The sequence below is a fragment of the Anopheles marshallii genome, chromosome 2 (genome assembly GCF_943734725.1).
Source record: "Anopheles marshallii chromosome 2, idAnoMarsDA_429_01, whole genome shotgun sequence".
Classification (NCBI taxonomy): domain Eukaryota; kingdom Metazoa; phylum Arthropoda; class Insecta; order Diptera; family Culicidae; genus Anopheles; species Anopheles marshallii.
Genome location: NC_071326.1, coordinates 13228258 through 13247460, shown reverse-complemented (window position 1 = coordinate 13247460; position 19203 = coordinate 13228258). Strand labels below are relative to the sequence as shown.

At 45.9% G+C, this 19203-nt stretch overlaps 5 protein-coding genes across 5 annotated transcripts; 2 read left to right on the top strand and 3 right to left on the bottom strand.

The window, feature by feature from the left end:
• The first annotated feature begins 3511 nt into the window (after positions 1 to 3511).
• Positions 3512 to 5154, top strand: LOC128708254 (pyruvate dehydrogenase E1 component subunit alpha, mitochondrial-like). Its single transcript, XM_053803215.1, has 6 exons — positions 3512 to 3562; positions 3652 to 3720; positions 3845 to 4409; positions 4483 to 4660; positions 4746 to 4890; positions 4969 to 5154. Exons 1-6 carry the CDS (start codon positions 3512 to 3514, stop codon positions 5152 to 5154), a joined length of 1194 nt encoding a protein of 397 aa, XP_053659190.1.
• Positions 5155 to 5354: 200 nt separating this feature from the next.
• Positions 5355 to 8602, bottom strand: LOC128708253 (PHD finger protein 12). Its single transcript, XM_053803214.1, has 6 exons — positions 8534 to 8602; positions 7542 to 8417; positions 6816 to 7455; positions 6026 to 6663; positions 5637 to 5941; positions 5355 to 5559 (listed from the first exon to the last, which is right to left on the bottom strand). The coding sequence occupies exons 1-6, from the start codon at positions 8600 to 8602 to the stop codon at positions 5355 to 5357; spliced, it is 2733 nt and encodes a 910-aa protein (XP_053659189.1).
• Positions 8603 to 9405: 803 nt separating this feature from the next.
• On the top strand, positions 9406 to 10929 carry LOC128709570 (ras-related protein Rab-35). The gene is made up of 4 exons (XM_053804576.1): positions 9406 to 9457; positions 10213 to 10387; positions 10481 to 10605; positions 10673 to 10929. The coding sequence occupies exons 1-4, from the start codon at positions 9406 to 9408 to the stop codon at positions 10927 to 10929; spliced, it is 609 nt and encodes a 202-aa protein (XP_053660551.1).
• Positions 10930 to 11887: 958 nt separating this feature from the next.
• Positions 11888 to 13441, bottom strand: LOC128710189 (delta-like protein 4). Its single transcript, XM_053805234.1, has 4 exons — positions 13436 to 13441; positions 12336 to 12387; positions 12041 to 12264; positions 11888 to 11965 (listed from the first exon to the last, which is right to left on the bottom strand). The coding sequence occupies exons 1-4, from the start codon at positions 13439 to 13441 to the stop codon at positions 11888 to 11890; spliced, it is 360 nt and encodes a 119-aa protein (XP_053661209.1).
• A 402-nt stretch (positions 13442 to 13843) lies between these two features.
• Positions 13844 to 18079, bottom strand: LOC128710186 (neurogenic locus notch homolog protein 3-like). The gene is made up of 7 exons (XM_053805231.1): positions 17713 to 18079; positions 16271 to 16497; positions 16094 to 16175; positions 14801 to 14892; positions 14200 to 14721; positions 14043 to 14133; positions 13844 to 13983 (listed from the first exon to the last, which is right to left on the bottom strand). Exons 1-7 carry the CDS (start codon positions 18077 to 18079, stop codon positions 13844 to 13846), a joined length of 1521 nt encoding a protein of 506 aa, XP_053661206.1.
• Positions 18080 to 19203: the final 1124 nt, after the last annotated feature.

Below are 19203 nucleotides of genomic sequence, written 5' to 3'. Positions count from 1 at the left end.
TTTTGCCACACATCAACATCAACACAAGATGCACACACACACACACATTATTCATGCTGCATTGTGCCGTTTTCGCGAGCTAAATGGGAGAAAGAACATCGAGGGGGAGGAAAACACACACACACACACACGCACAAACCAGAACACAAAATTAATCACATCGCAAATCCAGGACAGTCCAGGATGGGAGGATAGGAAATCCTGAAGTACACAGGATGCTCTCGCATTTCGGCAATTCGGTTAGGATATGATGAGAAGAGATTTGGAGCAGTTTGCTTCACTTCTGTATAGAGATGCGCCAACAGCGGTGCGTGTGTGTGTGTGTCCTGTATGTGTGACTATGTTTGGTACACTCTTTTTCCTCGTTTCGTTAAACATTTGCACCCAACTACTCCCAAAAATGCCACCCCCCTCATAGTTGGGGCATCCACACTCGCGTGGATGAGTGTTCTATTGTTTCATCACAAAACCAAGAACCCCCCTCCCCCTCCATTTTCCGTATTATTGAATCCAAAATGCTATCACTATTTCCCCCCAACGTGGTTGCCAAGAGCGATGGTAAAACCTTCCCAACAGCACTGCTAGGACAGTTGCCCTATCGTAGCTTAGAGCGTTCCGGAACCATTCCACGGTTAGCCTGCGGGTCGATACGATTCCATCCACCAATTCGATAACACTGTAATACTTTTCCAAGCGAGCCCCCCCATCAATTTCCTTCCCATTCACCTCTCCCGCATTTACAATTCTCCGCAGGGCAAATGTCACCTTCGTTGCCTTAGTCTCGCAACTCCACCCCCCTTTGGCTTTAATTTTCATCTCCCTAACCGGGGTTCGTTTTTTTTTTAATAAGCATATCGCCCGACCGCGTGACGCACAAGCACTATACAACACTTTTGCAAAAAAACACCTTGGACTCCCTTTTTCCAGCTTTCCTTGCTGGTGCTTCGCAAAGGACCTCGTTCAGGTCGTTCTTAATAAATGCCAATCAGCTCGGGTCGGGACGATACAGGGATTCGCATCATTAGAGCATGGTAAATTTGCTAATAAACCATAAAAAAACCACCACCACCAACGGGAACGGGTGGCTCATTTGGGTGGCCACTTCGTCTCGACTTACTGACGGGAAGATTTATTTATTTTCTCCCATCCTGTGCATTCTTCACTTCAACCGCACACACTCACAGACACAAATACGCGCGGGCGCCTCCACTGAAAGGACACCATGTTGGTTGTCCATCACTGTTGCCGACTTGAAACACACACATATACATACACACTTGGCACAATAACAAAGCACAATTGTTTAGTGCGCTAACCAACCAATTCCTTGATGCGAAGCGAACAGCACACAGGCAAACAGCAACAAAAAAAGGGGTTGAACTAGCTGGCCGCACAATATTTCGAAACCGGACGAAAGCTCAACAACCAGGTGACAGGTGGACCTCTGGTTCTCTCTCTCTCTCTCTCTCTTTTGGTGGAGCTTCTCGTGCTGCCGTCGTGGATACCGTCTGGTGTGGCACTGCATGTGTCACTTCAACGAGAGTTTCATCCCGCTGCACAACATTCACGCACCCACCTACAACGAAGGGCAGGCTTATTTTTTGCCCCAACTTCAATTACACTCCCTTGCAGCTGAAGATGCTGTGCTGGAATACCACGGAACACCACTGGCCGACCCTACCGATGCCATGCCGAACCGTTTACGTAGCGAAGTTCGTTTCCGAACCACCCTGTGCCCAATGTGAGAGAATGAGAGAGAGAGAGATTATTGGTGCGCCTGCTCCACGCAAAATACACACAACGGTGTACAAACGCGTAGCACAGTCAACCAGTGCACTGCTCGCGTCGTGAGCATGAAGCGAAGCGAGATGTGCCCGTTGTGCCGACTTGGTAACTTGGAGAAAGCTTTAAACGCTACTATTACTTACTTACTGCGAGGAAATGTTTTGCTCTCCCAGCAGGCTAATCCTTTTTGGCGGACGCGCTGTTCTTCGGCATCAAGCTTTATGGTTTGTATTTCGCCTTTTTTAATGTGGGATTCTTCTCAATTGCGTGTTTTTTATTGCTTTTATTGCACGGGGTACGGGAATGCATTTTCGTTCTTTCTTTAAACCCCCATCCAAAACTTCTGCCAGCGGTAAACTTGGTTTTATAGCTCGAATTGTAAGGATCTCTCTCCCCCCCTCCATCCCTTCGTTCGGTTTTTATGCTTAAAATTACATGCCTTCATTTTAATTTGCTGCTTGAGGTTGTAAGTTTTGCAGTGCAAACATTCATTTTCTCGCACATTAACGTTTAGTATTTTTGGCGATGCTTTAATTGATAAAAACATTCAATCACGAACCACTGCGCAAAGACAGTACGGCCACGTGCTACACGTTGATTACGCGTGAAAGACCAGGCTTCTCCACCATGTTTGCCATTATTCGCTTATGTTAATCAAAACTCTGTATCCGCATAAGACATTTGCAGAATAATTTTATTTAAGTTGTACAAGTGATTGATTTTATAATTTCAAATTGCTTAAAAGATAAAAAAAATGAATTTAACATACAGAAGATATTTGTTTTATTTTTGGGACACTTGAATTTCTGGGCTATACTCAATTTTTAATCTACATTTTTTACACAAATAGCAAGATGTCCTGAATTGAAAGCACGTCGTAAAATTTTATCGTTATTTCCTCTATAGCTGCACAATTATAGCAATGTTTTATCTTTTTTTGAACATTAGTGCTTGGAAGCAAAGTACGAGAAATTCCCAGATAATATTTCACAACAATATACGCTTATGGGAAGTAATGAAAAGCACGCTAAGTGTTCCGAAAATTAATTGTTCGTAAATAAACGACAGCTCCTGCATGTATACGAGCGCATCATATTCAGCTTTAATTTATTCAATAATACGATTGTTTAAACGGTTAAATAGCTAATACAATTATTTAAAACACGATTTTTCACTATTCCATGCTTTATATTTCTCAAAGGTTGCACTTTAAATCATAAACCAAATAAATATAATATAAATATTTAAAAATTGTAAAATATTCAAACTAAAAACCACCGTATGACCCAATTACTTTGTTAACAATCTAATCAGTTAGTCACCTTTATCAGTTATCTCGAATATAAAAAGGTACACACACAATAGCAATCGAATTCTTCAAACTGATTAGTTAATGCATTCTCTTTACCACAAATACACATTCGATCCGTAAACGTGCGGCGGTTTCAATTCAATCCCCACCAACACTAGCGCACCGTTTGCTGCATCGGTTGCACGCCCGAACGCGGTAACGATGTGTAGCACTTCGCGAATGCACACTATTTTTGCCAACCCTAAACTAACCGCGCACCGCATTGCATGTGTGTATTGCACTTGTGTGTGGCAGTACCTTTTGATAGAAAACGCTCTATCGTCGACACCGCAACAACTAACCGCGCAGTAGTGTTGCAACGGTTGCTCTGATCCGATCGCTCACCAGGAAAGAAGAAAGCATCACACAAAAAGGATGATCAAAACAGGAATGGGATCACTAGTGCCGCGAATTCTCCGGCAACAGGTAAAACCGTGTGTTGCGGAAGAATGGGAATCAATCAATAATTACTGTGCTTTGGTTCGGCAAATCCATCTCTGCTCTCTTCCCTCCAGGCGGCGGTGGCCCCTAGCACGGTAGTGTCGGTGAAAAATTATGCAACCGAGGCAACGTTCGAGACAAAGGTAAGACACATCAAGCGTACCGGCAGTGCGGTATTGCAAATTTGTTGACCTTGAGATGTTTCGCATCACTTTTGTGCTATCGCTGCACTGTTGTGCTAAATCAAGTGCAATTGTTTCGCTCTAGCCCTTCAAGCTGCACAACCTTAAGGAAGGGCCACCCACGACCGGCAAGGTGTCGAAGGATGAGGCGGTGAAATATTACCGGCAAATGCAAACCATCCGTCGGTTGGAAACGTCCGCCGGCAATCTCTACAAGGAGAAGCTCGTCCGTGGCTTCTGCCATCTGTACTCCGGCCAGGAAGCGTGTGCCGTCGGTATGAAGGGTGCCATGCGCTCCCAGGACAACATCATCTCCGCCTACCGTGTGCACGGTTGGACGTACCTGATGGGCGTTACGCCCCGGGGCGTACTGTCGGAGCTGACCGGCAAGCAGGGTGGTTGTGCGCGGGGTAAAGGTGGCTCGATGCACATGTACGCGCCGAATTTCTACGGTGGCAACGGTATTGTTGGTGCCCAGGTCCCGCTCGGTGCCGGCGTTGCCCTAGCGTGCAAGTACAAGGGTAACGGTGGCGTCTGTCTCGCACTGTATGGTGATGGTGCGGCTAACCAGGGCCAAATTTTCGAAGCCTACAATATGGCCCATCTGTGGAAGCTGCCGTGCATATTTGTGTGCGAAAACAATGGTTACGGTGAGCACAAATTGAAGGCAAATAGTATGCGACTCTTCTAGCTAACAATGGTTATTGCCTACTTGTTCAAAAGGTATGGGAACTAGTGCCGAACGTGGTTCGTGCAACGTTAATTATTACCAGCGTGGAGACGTCCTACCGGGCATTTGGGTTGATGGTATGGATGTCGTTGCGGTACGTCTAGCTACCGAATTCGCCATTAACCATGTGCTGAACATTGGTCCGGTTGTCATGGAGGTGTATACTTACCGGTAAGAAAAAGGATCTCTAACTAGAATCCCTACCTTAAGTCCACATGTTAGCATTTAATCGTTAATCGCCCTGGGGTTGTTCCAGCTATTCGGGACACTCCATGTCCGACCCGGGCACGAGCTACCGGACGCGCGAAGAAGTTCAAGAGGTGCGTCAAACGCGCGATCCAATCTCGTCGTTTAAGGATAAAATTATTGCAGCGGGTTTAGTGACAGCCGATGAACTGAAGGTAACGCAAAAAGAGCCCGTCGTTGGACGAATTTCTACGCACTGCTTCATTGTTTTGTTCCAACACCCCGTTTTACAGGCTATGGACAACGAAATTAAGAAAGAGGTAGACGAGGCAACAAAACAAGCGAAAGCGGATGGTGAAATTGGTCTACCGGAACTGTCCACCGATGTGTACTCGAACAATCTGGAGGGCGACATTCGTGGATGTAATCCCGGCTCGTGGCTTAAGCACGGTACCCTGAAGCGTGCCGTTAATCTGTAACGCACCGTTTCGAGGTTAATCCTAACCATCAAGTGACCTTCTACTAATGGAATACTAACGAAATACAAACTAGTCTTACAACCTACACGCACGCTTTCAAACACCGCCGCCGCCCCAACGACAGTCGAAAGTATGGAGCATTTAGTTCAATTTTATTCAGCAAAATATCGAAATTTAACTTAATAAGTTTACAAGTAACATTAGTCGCTATCACTATCCCGGTAAGAGTCCTCAAACTCATCCTGTCCGTCGTCGTAATCAACGATCGTGAATACGAACGCGTGGCAACCGAAGCGGATCAATGCACCGTGGTACAGTATGGCACTGCCCTCCCAGCCGCACGCCCGTGTCGGTATTCGACGTTCCGATGAACATTTGCACAGCGGAAGTGCACGATCGGCCATGCTGGGTTGCAAAGCAAAAGAGGGGAAATATTAAATCTATATCAAAGGCTATCACGTCCTGCCGGTCGGGCAACTTACCATGTGGAAGCATAAAACTGTTCCGCCCTTAGCTGTGCATTGGCGTGGCGAACCTTTTCGAGTATACTCTGCACGTCCTGTTTGACTTGTGTTCGGGAATCACATTTCGTTCCGCTACTGCTTTCCTGCCCATCGGTTATTGCTTTTCTACCATCAGCTAGCGAGTCCGCACCGGTAGTAGTGTTTTGGGTTGATGATTCGTGCTGCCATCCCGTCGAATGATCGCTAAAATCGCATGCATACAAATGCCCATTCACTTCCGAACCAAACTCGGAGTAGTTTATTAGCTCGAACATTTGCGTAACCTAATACAAGGGTAAGGAAGAAAAAAAAGAGAAGGCACAGTTTACTAACGCATCGAACGATATGTGGCATATTGCGCGTAATACTTCATCGTAGAAAATGATCGCATGTCGGCTGGATGTGCAGCAACAATCACCATACTTGGCCAGCGTTACATCATTGCCCGGACCGGAACCTATCGTAAATGACCGGTACGACATACAGATCGCGTCGGATGCATCCACTTTTTCGAATGAAAAATAGCCCTCCTGGTTCAGGTTAACCCAGGTCAGTGCGGCACGAACACGTATTTGCTGATGCTGCGCTTGGTTCACTATGCGGTTCGTTAGCTCCGTCAGAGCGTCCTTCTTGGTAGAGGTAGTAACGGTTGCGTCGGATACATCCTGTTTGATCGCTGGCTTTTTCGTTTTTCTACTTTCCGGTCCATTTTTAGCTAGCGTTGCTTTGTCCATATCGTGATCTTTCATACTATTACCACCATTGGCGTTAGTGAATTCACGCGCTATCCGCTCGATATCTTCCTTTGTGAGCAGCTCGCTAGGCAGTGGCATCTTTTTCAAATCATCGGCCTGACACATCTCTTCTATTGCTTCCTTCTGTGCCGTCGCACTGTTCGATGTGGAGCTAACCAAACACTCGGGATGGTCCGCTATAAGTTGCTGCATGCGCTGAACCGCCAGCAGCCTTATCAGCGACGGTTCCAAGCTGTCAAGCTCTTGCATCACTTAAAGTAAAGGTTCAGTGACAAAATAATAATTGGTAAATGCGAAAAGTGATAGTATACGCGTGGTTGCAAAATCAACGAAACACAATACAAGTACATGGTAATAGTAACAAACAATACATTCATTACACTTAAGCATACACAAACCTTACCCAGATCGTTTTGATTATTTGGTGAATTTTCTCCTTTTTCACTAATATAATCTTTTAAGCAGGATTTCATGTGTCGTGCGTGAGATGATTCTTGCGAATCGGTAGCATCACTAACATCAGCATCGTTATGTACTCCATTCGATTCTGTTCTCTCACTTTCCGCTTTAGTTCCTCGCTCACTTTTACCATTGTGTTTAATATCTTTTCCATTCGTGTCCTTTTCATCATTCGTTTCATCATTTTCATCATCACTTGCGTTCATTTTTTCGTAGCCCATTCGTTCGTCCGCTTCCTCGATGGCTTGCAGTTCGCGTTCGACTATTTCGAGCAACGTTTCGTCATCGTACAGGACCGGCTGTGCATCCTTGAAGTGCATGGAAGGGTTCACCTGTCGCGATCGCAAAAATGTACTGAGCGATGGTAGTAGCGCTGGGCGGTTCTGATAGTGATACTCAATCGACGGGGGTACCATAATTTTGGTTCGCGGTCGAACCTTTTGCCTCAAACGAAAGGGAGGATGCTTACGGTGAACTTTACGCAGAAATTCTGTTTTTACTGTTTCGTGATCGATATCGTTGTTGAATTGATTCCACAATCGTATGCGTTCCGTTGCCGACACGGAAGTGACCAATTTTGCGTCCTATGATGGGAATAGGAGATACATGCAGAAGCACTTAAAAACATTGTTCCGTTGCAATCTATTACGACAAAGGTAACGCTACTTACTACAAATTGTTCTACGTGATTAGGACACATCCATAACGTTGTGGGCATTGCTGTAAGTGGTGGATCGAGACAGTCCTGGTGAAACACCAGTTCACAGTAATCGCAAGCAACCAGTGGTGCTTTACGACACGACTGTCCACAAGTGTGACACGTTCTAGCCGGCAGTGGTACTAGTCCTTGACTATCCAATTCATGCATCTTTTTTAGCTTAGCACGTTTGCCGAGCCCTTCCGACTTTTCCGTGCCCGGAAACGGGAAGCACATTTCCATGTCAGATGGTAGCTCAAACTGTTTAGGATTCAGTATCCGAGCCGCTTGTATTAGCTGGTCGAATGGTGTATTCGTTTTACAGTCGTCCCATTCTTCTTTCCTCACTCTTTCCACGTTCGGTTCGACCTGTTCTAAATCCACGACCAACGAACCAGTCGAACCGTGTGCAACGGTCTCAGAAAGCGGTGTTGTGGGTTCACTGTAGCCCGCTAGTGAATCGTTATTGTCACTATCGTGCGATTGCTTACCACCGGAGCTGCTCGAGTTGTAGCTTTTGTGCGATAGGCTGCGTACACGTATGCGTAACTTCCCGCTTGTGCCGAGTGTTTCGTCCAGATTCGTCACGGATTTGCATTTGCAGGTATGGCAAACCCACTGCCCGTAAGGTATTTCCTGCTCTGAAAGCGGCGGATCGTGGCACCCGAGATGAAACGAGGAGGGACATCGATCGCAACAAAGCAACGCACCACCTTCTTTGCACGAATCACACGTATCATTATTGTGACCCCGTCCCGGTTTCCTATAGTATGGATGGTTGGGTCGCTTTTGCTGATTGCGGCCCAACGAATCAATCGATTCCGGTGGCTTGATGAGCGCCTGAATAAGCTGCAACAAGATACGAACGGAGAACGAACGCCACATTATCGCATTGTTCACTTTGCACTTTTGTTAAACGAATTTCACGCCCAAGATTTGAATGCAAGCGCATAGATTTTACTTACCGGCATTAAGCCACCAGTGGTCAACATATCATCCGGCTGGGCTCGCTGTTTGCCTATTTTCGCGTTCATTGTTAAGCGATAAATGTTCTTTGACTAACAATTAGAAGATGCTCAGATTAAAGCCACTTCCCGCACGGAGCAAGCACCACTTTGTTTGTGCAGCACTGACAGTTTGTGCTACATACATAAACCTTGACTAGAACAACAACGTGCCTAGTGGTCGCACTGGGCAGAACATTCCTGTGGTGTCCATCGATGAAAAATTTTATTTGTCACCATAAACCACCTTAAACGCTTTTTTACTTATTTTATACATCGAATATGCAAAAATCAATGTAATAAAATCATAAGAACGTGTTTTCCTTCTATTTTTACACATAACAACAATGGACACCTTTTTCCTGTCGCTTCTATCAACCTTGGTTGTCAGAGCACAAAGTTTGACAAAACGCGTATAGCGCTATTGTGAATCGGTACGCGTGCATGTGCGTTTGTGTGTGTAGGGCAAGGAATCATAATTGTGACAAAATTGTCTTATGATGTGATTGCAGTCTCGCTGTTTTTTGTGTTTCCTGCTCGTAAAATCCGTTTTTCTTGTGTTTTTCCTTTCTGTTCGGCGCAATCCGGTCTCACTGTGCGTGGGCTATTCGACGACCCGCCAGCATCTAGCGATCCCGGATGATATGTTTTCTGTTGTGTTCGGTTGTTGCTGATTCCATAGAAAACACCGATTGTGCTGGTGTGCTGGTTTAGCGGAGCACATACAGAGCAAAGGGAAGGAACCGGAAAGGCGTTCCAGCATATATAGGGGGAGGGTGCGAGGCGTGTTGTGCGTGTCTCTGTCGAAGCGTAGTTAAGGAAGTGATCCGATAATGGCCCGCGAGTATGATCATTTGTTTAAATTGCTTATTATTGGCGACAGCGGTAAGTGCACCTGTCTTTTTTTCTTTCTCATGTCGAACTGTGGGTGTGCTAGGTAAAGGAAAGGAAGGGTTTGAGCGCAGGGCGAGAATGTTGTCAGATGATGTTGCCGCTCAACACCCCCTCGGGCAGAGTTGATCTTCTTCATGACAAACAGTTTTCATAGTCTTCTTCGATCATTATAAACAAAGAAAGCTGTCTGAGATGTGTTTTTTTCTTGCTGTCTGAACGTGCGTAAACCTTAGTTCAACCCGTCCAGGCCGCACAAAGTCCTCAATCAGAGTTACATTTACTCGGAGTTCTAAGTGGCCCGCATCTTGGCCAGGGCGGTGACTAACCGACTTGAACATTATGCATGTGTGTATCTGTGTTGTGAGTGTATTTATACGCTACTGTGCCACTACAGTTAGCGCCAATGCTTATCAGCAATTGTTGGGTGTATTATTTATTTATATGCTGCCCTACTACTGCTATGCTTCTATTTGGTTTCTTCTTTCGCGCTTAAGACAATTTATTTTCCAAATCTAGCCAGCCCACCGCAACATCTCAGCTGATAAACTTTTCCGAATTGATAAACCATGGTTACAACTTGTTGTCGTCACGTAATGTGGCGGATATTTTTTAAGGGATGACCATGTCATGTCCAGCTATTTAGCATACATTGCTCTGCAGTAATTGCTTAATTCTTGCCCAGACCCAAGCCCAGCTATCATTCGTTAACGGCAAACGCGACGTTTACTTTTTTCGTTCGCTTTTAGGTGTTGGGAAATCCTCGCTGCTGATACGGTTCTCCGATAATACATTCTCCGGAAGCTACATTACCACGATTGGGGTGGATTTCAAGATACGCACAGTTGTGATCAATGGCGAACGAGTGAAGCTGCAAATCTGGGACACGGCCGGACAGGAGCGGTTTAGAACGATCACCAATACGTAAGCAAAACGATCAGTAGGGAACGGTTTCAAATGGAGCGTAAAACTGATGGAAACTCTTCCTTGCCTTTGTCTAACGCACATCGCTTACAGCTACTACCGGGGTACACACGGCGTCATCGTGGTGTACGACGTGACCAATGGCGAATCGTTCGGTAACGTGAAACGTTGGCTGCAGGAGATCGAATCTAACTGTGACATAGTCAATAAAGTACTAGGTAAGAGGAGAATTATTTGGATTATGCCATTCGAAGTAAACTAACCCATTTCTTTTGGATATTCCAGTTGGCAACAAAAATGACGATCCAACTCGCAAGGTAGTTACCACGGAGGATGCGGAACGTTTCGCCAACCAGATGGAGATCAAACTGTTCGAAACATCCGCCAAAGATAACATCAACGTGGAGGATATGTTCCTCGCCATCACCGAGCAGGTACTGAGGCATAAAAAGCAAACACAGAAACAGCAGCAAGCGGAAACGAACAACGATACAGTACAGCTTAAAAAGGGTACGCACAAAAAGAAGAACAAATGTTGCTAATGGATCCTTCTGGCGGGTTGGGAGGCGTTTTTCTTTTTGGCTTATTTACGTTGCTGTGGTCGTAGTCTCATCGCGATCGTTATGGCCGCAGCGTGGTCGTTTGCCAAGACGTTTTTTTCTCTTCGTTTCTGTAACATAATCAGCTGCAGCTATCGCCCCAACAATTGCTGCGTAAAAGTAAAGTAAGCGAACGAGTGAGGCTCGTGCTTTTATTGCTAGTGTGCGTAATGCCGCAGAGAGCTAGTGAATGATGAGTTAGGACCGGTTCCAAAATTTTTAAACCGCACTCAACGGTGTAAACGCAAATGAATGGGCGCCTACCGGTGGCGACCTACATGATATTGATTGGCCTCGATAGTATTGGACGAAGAGACTGGTAGAAGCAACACATAGCAAATGCGTTCTTGTCTAGCGCATCGGCTCATTGGCACGAGCTGAACATTGTACCAAAAGCGCACCATTCCACAAGTGACCCGAGCTGTCCGTTTGATATGGGTTATCTGTGGGTCACTTTGTTTGCCCGTGGGTTTATTTTTTGTTGCAGGAGTGCCCTCGTGTCTTAGGGTCAAACAAATTGCAACCTCCCTTCACCCATTTCCACTCAATCCCACCATGAACCACAAGCTGCCGAGAACCCCAAAACCCCATGAAGCAACACTTCTCAACGTTCTTTCCAGCAAACCTATAAAAGCCGTAATAAGTGTAACAGTAATAATAATTATTATTATTATGATAATTGTAAAATGCTTCTTTATGATTTATCTTGATCATACATATATTTAATGAACAGCCGAGCCGCGATCGCAACAGCGATTGAAACAAATCAAAGCTTATCGAAAAATTGTATAAAAAAATCCAAAACTAAACAACAGAAAACAAACCAGCTTTTTTCGCATTGTTTTATTGTACAATTGGTAATATACTACGCGAATCGGGCAATGGTAGAACAATTGTTTCACTACAACGGATCGCACCGCTCGAACGGACTGCCAGTGTAACCTTCTGGGCAGTAACAAACCGGAACGTGATGTTTGGTCTATTGTAGCAAAAGAAAAGAAAATCAATTCACAATAATCGATACGATATCACATTACCGATATAATGATCTTACCGAGCATGCCGCATTGGTACCGCAGCTAAAAATACACGGATCAACACAGTTGCCCTTGCGACATCCCTGGAACTCCGTACAATCACCATCGCTCACGCATTCTGGTCGTATGCATTCTTTGAACGGGTCACCCAAATAACCGAAGGGACACGAACAGACCGGAATTCCTCCCAAGTTTAATCGACACGATGCCTCTACACCGCACGGATTGTCGGGACATTGGGCTGTGGAAAATAATAGTGGGTAGCGGCCATGAGTGATGAAATTTCTTCATTCTGGCAACTGAATTACTCACCGTCACTGTGACCAATAGTCGCCAGTGCGATACAAACTATTGCAAATTTGAACTAGAAGCCCAAAATAAACAAATTAGAGTAAATAATTAATGTTTCTAGATCAAATAGCATTACTTTTAAATTCGCATATTTAAATTGTTAACTGATGATTGATTCACTTGAGATTGATGATTGATACGCTTGAAAGCTACACTAATAGGACTTAAATTAGTATTGTAAATTCACACATTACAGCAGCGTGGACGATTTTCAAATCTTTTGCGGCTTATATGGCCACTCAACTTCACTATAACTTGGTTTCAGTATACCAAGTGTTTTTAACACGTCCTTCTATGACAAAGCGATGCACTATTAACCATTATGAACAAATTATATTAACTATAACTCAGTCCGTTCATGAACACACAGTTGATCAAACAGTATATAACGACGCACAAATAATCCTTCGCCACCACCTCATCTCGCAGCAACAGCTAACGTACCATAGTTCCACAGTGTAACTTCACCAGGATCTGTAACGAAGGTCGTGCACGAAAAGCGTCTATTTGCTGCAAGCTCCAAAAGTCTACTGCTGGCAGTCTACTCGACGCAAATCTATATTAAATCGACTGCACCGCTAATGCACTTGAACCAGCAAACAGCAGGTAAATCGTTTTCTCACGGAACTATGCGTGCCTCTCAATCGCAATTGTTAAGCGGCGTGCGTAATGTAACAGATGAACTAATTGATGCACGACTCGGGCATGAAATGCCCTCGGGTTGATGCTGAATAACTGCCACCTGAGCGAGGGGAATTCATTGACCTGTTTCGATATAGAACCAGCTTTAAGTTTGCACCTTTTATTTAAAATTCTCAAAACCAAACGAATCGTTTTACGCACAATGTTCGAAGATATTTGCTAAATGAAACACGTGGTCGTACTCTGCGCTTTACACGTATAGCGGTGTGCGCATTACTTGCGGCAAAGTGATAATGATCACGACAGCACGAACAAATACATATAGTTAGTGGGGTAGATAGTTCGGAATTCATCGTACCTCCAGTATCGGACAGGTAGATCATGGGAAGCTATTGTCTTTCCTGTTTTTCATTACGTACAAACATTAAAGGAATTACCAGTTCCGTACCAACGGTATAAATTATTTTATTTCACGTGAATTATCTTTTACAAATTAGACGTTTTATTTCATTGCAAGTGTGTAAGAATGGAGTAAAGTACCCTTCGAAAAAAATGTAATCTTAACGTATTTTAAATATTTCGATTGTACTTCACGCATTGAAGTTATTTTCGCAAATTTGTTACATGATCGTTTCGTCTAACAGCAGTTAAGCCTATTCACAACAGTTAAGCTATCAGGTGAAAAGAGCGGCAAAGATGTAGCAATAAGTTAAGGATGAAGCTGACGATCGGAACTTCCCTACGACTAGCGATTCCTGTACTGAACGTGAAACTGTTTAATGGTTTAAGATGCCTCCAGCAAAGCGTTTGTACTTGAAGGGACTGAGTTAGGGTACTGCATTACGCTTTTTGTTATATCGGGCCACTGGATAATTACGGGCGGTACGGCACGATACGAGCGCATCTCCCTGTGTTCCCGCCGGACAGGTACAGACCGCAAGGTGGCGCTTCGCCTGACACTGAGCACCTGTTGAGGAGTAAACGTTCGTTAGACACTGCCAGAATTAAGCGAATTCTTCAACATACCAACGCCACACTGTCCAACGCAAGGATCCACACACTGGTACGCAATGCAAGCCTTATGATCGGAACACTCTGCATCACTCTGGCATTCACCCTGCGAAGAAGAAAGATCACCTCGTTAACTGCCTCTACCCCATTGAAATGCGTCGCGACCACTTACACGAACACAGCTGGTCAGTGCGTTGCCCGTATAGCCGGCCGGACAGGTGCATACAGGCCGCTCCTGGTTGCTACGATCGTATCCGGGCGTACAGACAGCATTCGTGCCGCACGGATTCGGACTGCACAGGTCTTCCTTCGTGAACGGACGACAGCTGATAAACGGATCGCCCGTCATATCCCGCGGACAACTGCAAACCGGCGTCAAACCGCGCAGGTTACAGTCGGCATTCACGCCGCACGCACCTTCGCAGGGATTTTTGCAAATGCCATAGATACAGGCCGGCCGACCCGCCGGACAGTCCCGATCGCCAAAGCACTCCGGCCGACACTCGGTGAACGGGCTGCCGATGTATCCTTTGGGACACTCACAGATGGCCCGATGGTTCGTCACCCGGGCACAGGTCGCACCCTTGCCACACTGGTTACATCCATTCGCGCACTTGAACTGGCTGCAGTACTGGTTGGAGCTACATTCCACGTCCGATTCACACTCATGCCGACAGCCGGACAGTGGAGAACCCTGCGGAAATATGGACCCCGAAGGGAAGGCGGTGTTCTGAGAATTCAAATTGCAAAAGCAAACATTTCGAACCACTTACGATATATCCTGGCAAACAGGAACAGGTCGGCACACCGTTGATTACGTCACACTTGGTGTTCGATCCGCATGGACTAGGACGGCACAGTTCCTCTAAAAACCGGAGGTTGAAAACACAAGAACAGAAAGAGTCGTTCGGTTATTCAGAGATGGCAACATCTGTTGAAGCTGAGGCATGATCAGGGCAAATGGCGCCATCCATAGTTGACCATCAAAGGTATAATTACGCGCAGTAATCTCGGGAAGCAAAATAATTACCGACATAATTCAACTTACATTTCTACAGGCCCCTTCGCGTAATGCCTTGTCCGAATCCTTATTTGGACGCGACAACCTTCAAGTCCGTGTTTACAGATATACGCGAAAAAAAGCTTCCCCAACATCACTGTTCCGTAGCGTCAAAGCTTACCCGCGCCATTTGGCATGCGTAGGATGCGTACGGGGTTGCGAGAAATATTCATATTCTTCAAACAATATGCTATTGTGCTGGTGGATGTACAGTTCGATAGGTTGATTGTTAAATCGCACGAATATCCGGGAGTATCGCCCACGGCTATGAAGTGCCATTTTGTAAAAAGCCGACCCGTACGAAATGAGAACAGATCATCCTAACAAAACGAGCGATCGATTAGCTTTCGGTGGGAGAATTGAACCAATAAAACCTTCCCCAAAAATACAAAACCCAAATCTGTTTGGGATGAAGTATAAACAGATCCAAAATGTCACCCAAAGTGGGCTCCACAATGTAAAGTCAATAAAGGCAATCCGTTTCCGAGATGACCCACCAGTGCGAATTTCTCATCAGGCATTCACAGCACCATCGCTTTTATCGGAGGCGAGATAGCTTCATCATATGCGGCCACCTACAGCTACGCCACCATTACGATCTGAGCGTTATTTTGTGTTGATTAAGTGCTCCGTAGCCGCCTCCGGCTGGTAAACATTTTTTGTTTCCGCGGAGTTCATTGTGAGCCGCGTAATCGAACACACCGAACAAACATTGTGTATGCATTGGTTCAAAGTCAAGGTAAGCCAGTTCTACACATGGCGCTGGCCCCGCATCCACCGGGCACACCCGGACGCACGCACGCCCCAGCGTAGGTGTGGCATGCCGGAGAACAAAACCCACCGTAAATGCGAAACGTGTCGGTGTTAATGTAGATCATCGCGCGAGTCGCAGTCGTAATCCAGCACATGCCCCATCCGGGACCGATCGATTGCGGTTGCGTTTGGGAATTCGCGCCACTTCCGGACCGCGCGTTGCCTACGTGGGAAGCTTGCGTCGTTTACTTACCGGGGTCCTGCAAACGGCAGCTACTAAACGGATCACCCGTACGGCCGCGCGGACAGCTGCACACCGGCACGTGGTTGCGTACCTGCAATGTAAATCCATCATTCGACAACGACAACAAAGCCACACCGGTCGCGTGCATTGCTCCATCGTAGTAGAGGCATTGCCGTCACTACCTACCTCGCAGTTGGCATTGATGCCGCATACGCCCGCACACGGGTTGACGCAGTTCCCGTTACGGCAGGCCTGATCGCCACGGCATTCCGAATGATCGAGACATTCCGCCCGTCGGCATTGGACGAGCGGGTTGCCACTGTAGCCGGCGGGGCAGGAACAAACTGGCCGTCCACCGGCCGTCTCCTGACATGTGGCGCCTACACCACACGGACTGCGCGAACATCCTTGCCCTACAAGGTTTGGCAGAACGATCGATGGAGAGTGGAAAGAAGACTGCTGGTTATGCAATTGCTTTTTAGCGCAAACGATCGTGTTCAGGTAGCTGAGTCTACATCTACTGAGAGGAAGAGATTTACACTACACTAAAGCTAAAAGTGTTCCCCCACATTCCCATTGCAGTGTGTGGTGCGTGTCGGTGGGTCAGTAATCATTAGGAAAAGAACGAAGCGAACTTCAATGATCGTTGCGGTGCGAAACCTGCTGTCCTCATTATTCGACATATTCCCAAAACCAGCAAGACGATCACATTTCACCGATATTCAAGTATCGTTGAACAACTACGAAACTTCATACAGAGATTTAGTAAGCAACAGGTGCGTTTGTCATTCTGCACTATTTTACGTTTTTCTGTTAGACAATCGCGATCGTGAATAGGAGCAGAGCAGTGTGAGTTGCGCAACAGACGTCGTTGAAAAGTGACACTCGTGATCACGCCGGGATCCCGCGTCCCAGATTCGATCGAAACAGTGTCCTTTTGGATTATTCCAAAACCGGGTTGTTGCCAAAAAAAAAAAATTAATCACTCAAGTGTTATTATGGTGCTGGTGATGAAGAAATTGTGATTGCTTAAGCATTTTGGAGAGGTAGCAGACGTAGAGTTTGTCGAGTTGAAGCTAGAAAGTTGTAGCCATTTCTGAATTCTTTTCAGGTTGAAGTGGAATTGTTTCAGCTATAGGATTTTGCAGTTAATCCGATGAAGTTGACGCCAATTCTGGGCTCTGTTAACAAGTGAAACTGTATTGTGCCGAGTTAGATCTGGAAGACTTCATAAATGCTAGATCTTTTCCAGAGGATAACTGATTCTGTGCATAGCTTCTACGACTGACAGAATGCAAGTCTTCCAGATGTGTGAATGTATGATCCAGAAATTGTGAAGAATTCATGGTCAATCTCCGCACATTCTAGCTTAATTCAGCAAGATCTTGCAGATACTACTTTCTGAGTCATACTCAAATTGGAAAAGAACCCTTTACGAACTTTGAAAAACCACTTCGATCACGCAAAAGTTCGATAAAGATGAACAAATACTGCACTTCCATACCCACACGCATGGAACGGAAAAAGCAATCAAGAAATGGTTAAAACTTTACTATTTCATCTCAAAAAACCACTAGAAAATGGGAGGAGGGAGAAGAGGTAAATAAAAAAAAGAACAATTCCAATGCCTTCCGTCGCAGTTCCGTCATCGTAGGCAATGCGCCGAGTTGCGGACCCCACCGATCCGGAGGTGGTCTGATACTGCCTGGTCGTGATACCTTGCGCGTTCGTGTAGTACACGATTTCGGGCTGAGGGTTCGCGGCTGTGTACGTATAGTACGAGTAGCCAGGGGACGAAGCCGTGGACGGGTCGACTTTTGTGCGCGTTATCGTCACAATTTCGTCACCGGCCCGATAGACGGTCCGTTGCGTACCTACGGCGGCGAGCCAAACGTTTCCGAACACGAGCAGCGCCAGCAGTAACCGGACCCGGGCAGGACACACCGATGGCAGGGAACCCACCGGATGCTGGAATGATGGAGAACAGTTCACCATTACTACTGTTGGGGCACTACGTAAACTTAAGGGCATTTCAAAGGTCTGTGTGATTCTATCTGCGAAAGATCGTTTATCACTCGCTGAGCTAAGAAGTACTTTTCTGAACATAGAACACCCCAGTTAATCGCACATGTTTTCTTCCCGCGTACTAAACACGTGTTCCTTTCACCAGTTCAAGATCACCGGCAATCTCACTGTTTATAATTCAGTTCAGTTATAGTTCTAATGCATCGATATAGTTGATTTTATACAGCTTATCCTTAAATAACGCATTTGCACTACACATTACGGCATTGCGATCACCCATCACAACCCATTTGCTAACGTACCATTGCGAACGACCTGTGTGTTACAATACGCGAGAAGCTGCACAATAAACGATTCGCGATTGTTGTTTCGATGGCACGCTCGGGCCCACTGTACGATTGTTTAATTAAACAGTTAAACAATTTACACGCTAGGGGTTCGTCCCAAAGCTCCTGAACTGCGTGTGTGCTTTTCGCTTCGGTACGATTAACGATTGTCAACCAACTGATCGAGTGTCGCCACCATCGGAGGTATATATAAAAATCGGCCTCGTACGATCGACAAACAAGGGTATCATTGTTGTGGCTCGCCGTCGTGTCTTCTCCGAGGATCCGTCCCCAACATCCCTTCCCGTCCAGCATGCAAATCAACAACAACCCAAAACAATTAAACGCCGCCAATACTACCAGCACGTCGGTAAGTCTTGGACACTCTTCTCTCTCTCTCTCTCTCTGTGTGTGTTGGAAAAGGTGGGGAGCAATTTTTCAACCCCCGCAACTACAAGACGCGAGGGTTGTGCTACGTTGACTACTGAGCTGAGCGCGACCATAACGGTGGTACGTCGTGGTAAGATATTAGAAGATACCGGCCGTTGTTTACTCTCCTTATTCTAACGTAAGTTGGCAGAATTATTTTCCGTTCCGGACAACCTTGGCCGAGGTTAAGCGGACTTGTGATCATCATCATATCCTCCTTCTATTCAAAAGCTATAGGGAGGTTTCAAACTTCTCCTTGCGTACCGCGATCAGCAGCAGTGCGTCTGGGTGGATTGGGTCCATTTGCGTAAACAGCACCAACTTCCAATACAGCCAGTG

Coding starts and splice junctions, on each gene's coding strand:
- LOC128708254 (XM_053803215.1), top strand. CDS start 3,512: ATGATCAAAACAGGAATGGGATCACTAGTGCCGCGAATTCTCCGGCAA. Junction 3,721..3,844: donor AGGCAACGTTCGAGACAAAG/GTAAGACACATC, acceptor GTTTCGCTCTAG/CCCTTCAAGCTGCACAACCT. Junction 4,661..4,745: donor ATGGAGGTGTATACTTACCG/GTAAGAAAAAGG, acceptor GGGTTGTTCCAG/CTATTCGGGACACTCCATGT.
- LOC128708253 (XM_053803214.1), bottom strand. CDS start 8,602: ATGAACGCGAAAATAGGCAAACAGCGAGCCCAGCCGGATGATATGTTG. Junction 8,418..8,533: donor CCACTGGTGGCTTAATGCCG/GTAAGTAAAATC, acceptor ATCTTGTTGCAG/CTTATTCAGGCGCTCATCAA. Junction 5,560..5,636: donor CAGTTTTATGCTTCCACATG/GTAAGTTGCCCG, acceptor TTTGCAACCCAG/CATGGCCGATCGTGCACTTC.
- LOC128709570 (XM_053804576.1), top strand. CDS start 9,406: ATGGCCCGCGAGTATGATCATTTGTTTAAATTGCTTATTATTGGCGAC. Junction 10,388..10,480: donor TTTAGAACGATCACCAATAC/GTAAGCAAAACG, acceptor CATCGCTTACAG/CTACTACCGGGGTACACACG. Junction 10,606..10,672: donor CATAGTCAATAAAGTACTAG/GTAAGAGGAGAA, acceptor TGGATATTCCAG/TTGGCAACAAAAATGACGAT.
- LOC128710189 (XM_053805234.1), bottom strand. Junction 12,265..12,335: donor GACTATTGGTCACAGTGACG/GTGAGTAATTCA, acceptor TATTTTCCACAG/CCCAATGTCCCGACAATCCG. Junction 11,966..12,040: donor GTACCAATGCGGCATGCTCG/GTAAGATCATTA, acceptor TTGCTACAATAG/ACCAAACATCACGTTCCGGT.
- LOC128710186 (XM_053805231.1), bottom strand. CDS start 18,079: ATGGTGAACTGTTCTCCATCATTCCAGCATCCGGTGGGTTCCCTGCCA. Junction 14,722..14,800: donor CCTGTTTGCCAGGATATATC/GTAAGTGGTTCG, acceptor ATATTTCCGCAG/GGTTCTCCACTGTCCGGCTG. Junction 13,984..14,042: donor CGTTGGACAGTGTGGCGTTG/GTATGTTGAAGA, acceptor ACTCCTCAACAG/GTGCTCAGTGTCAGGCGAAG.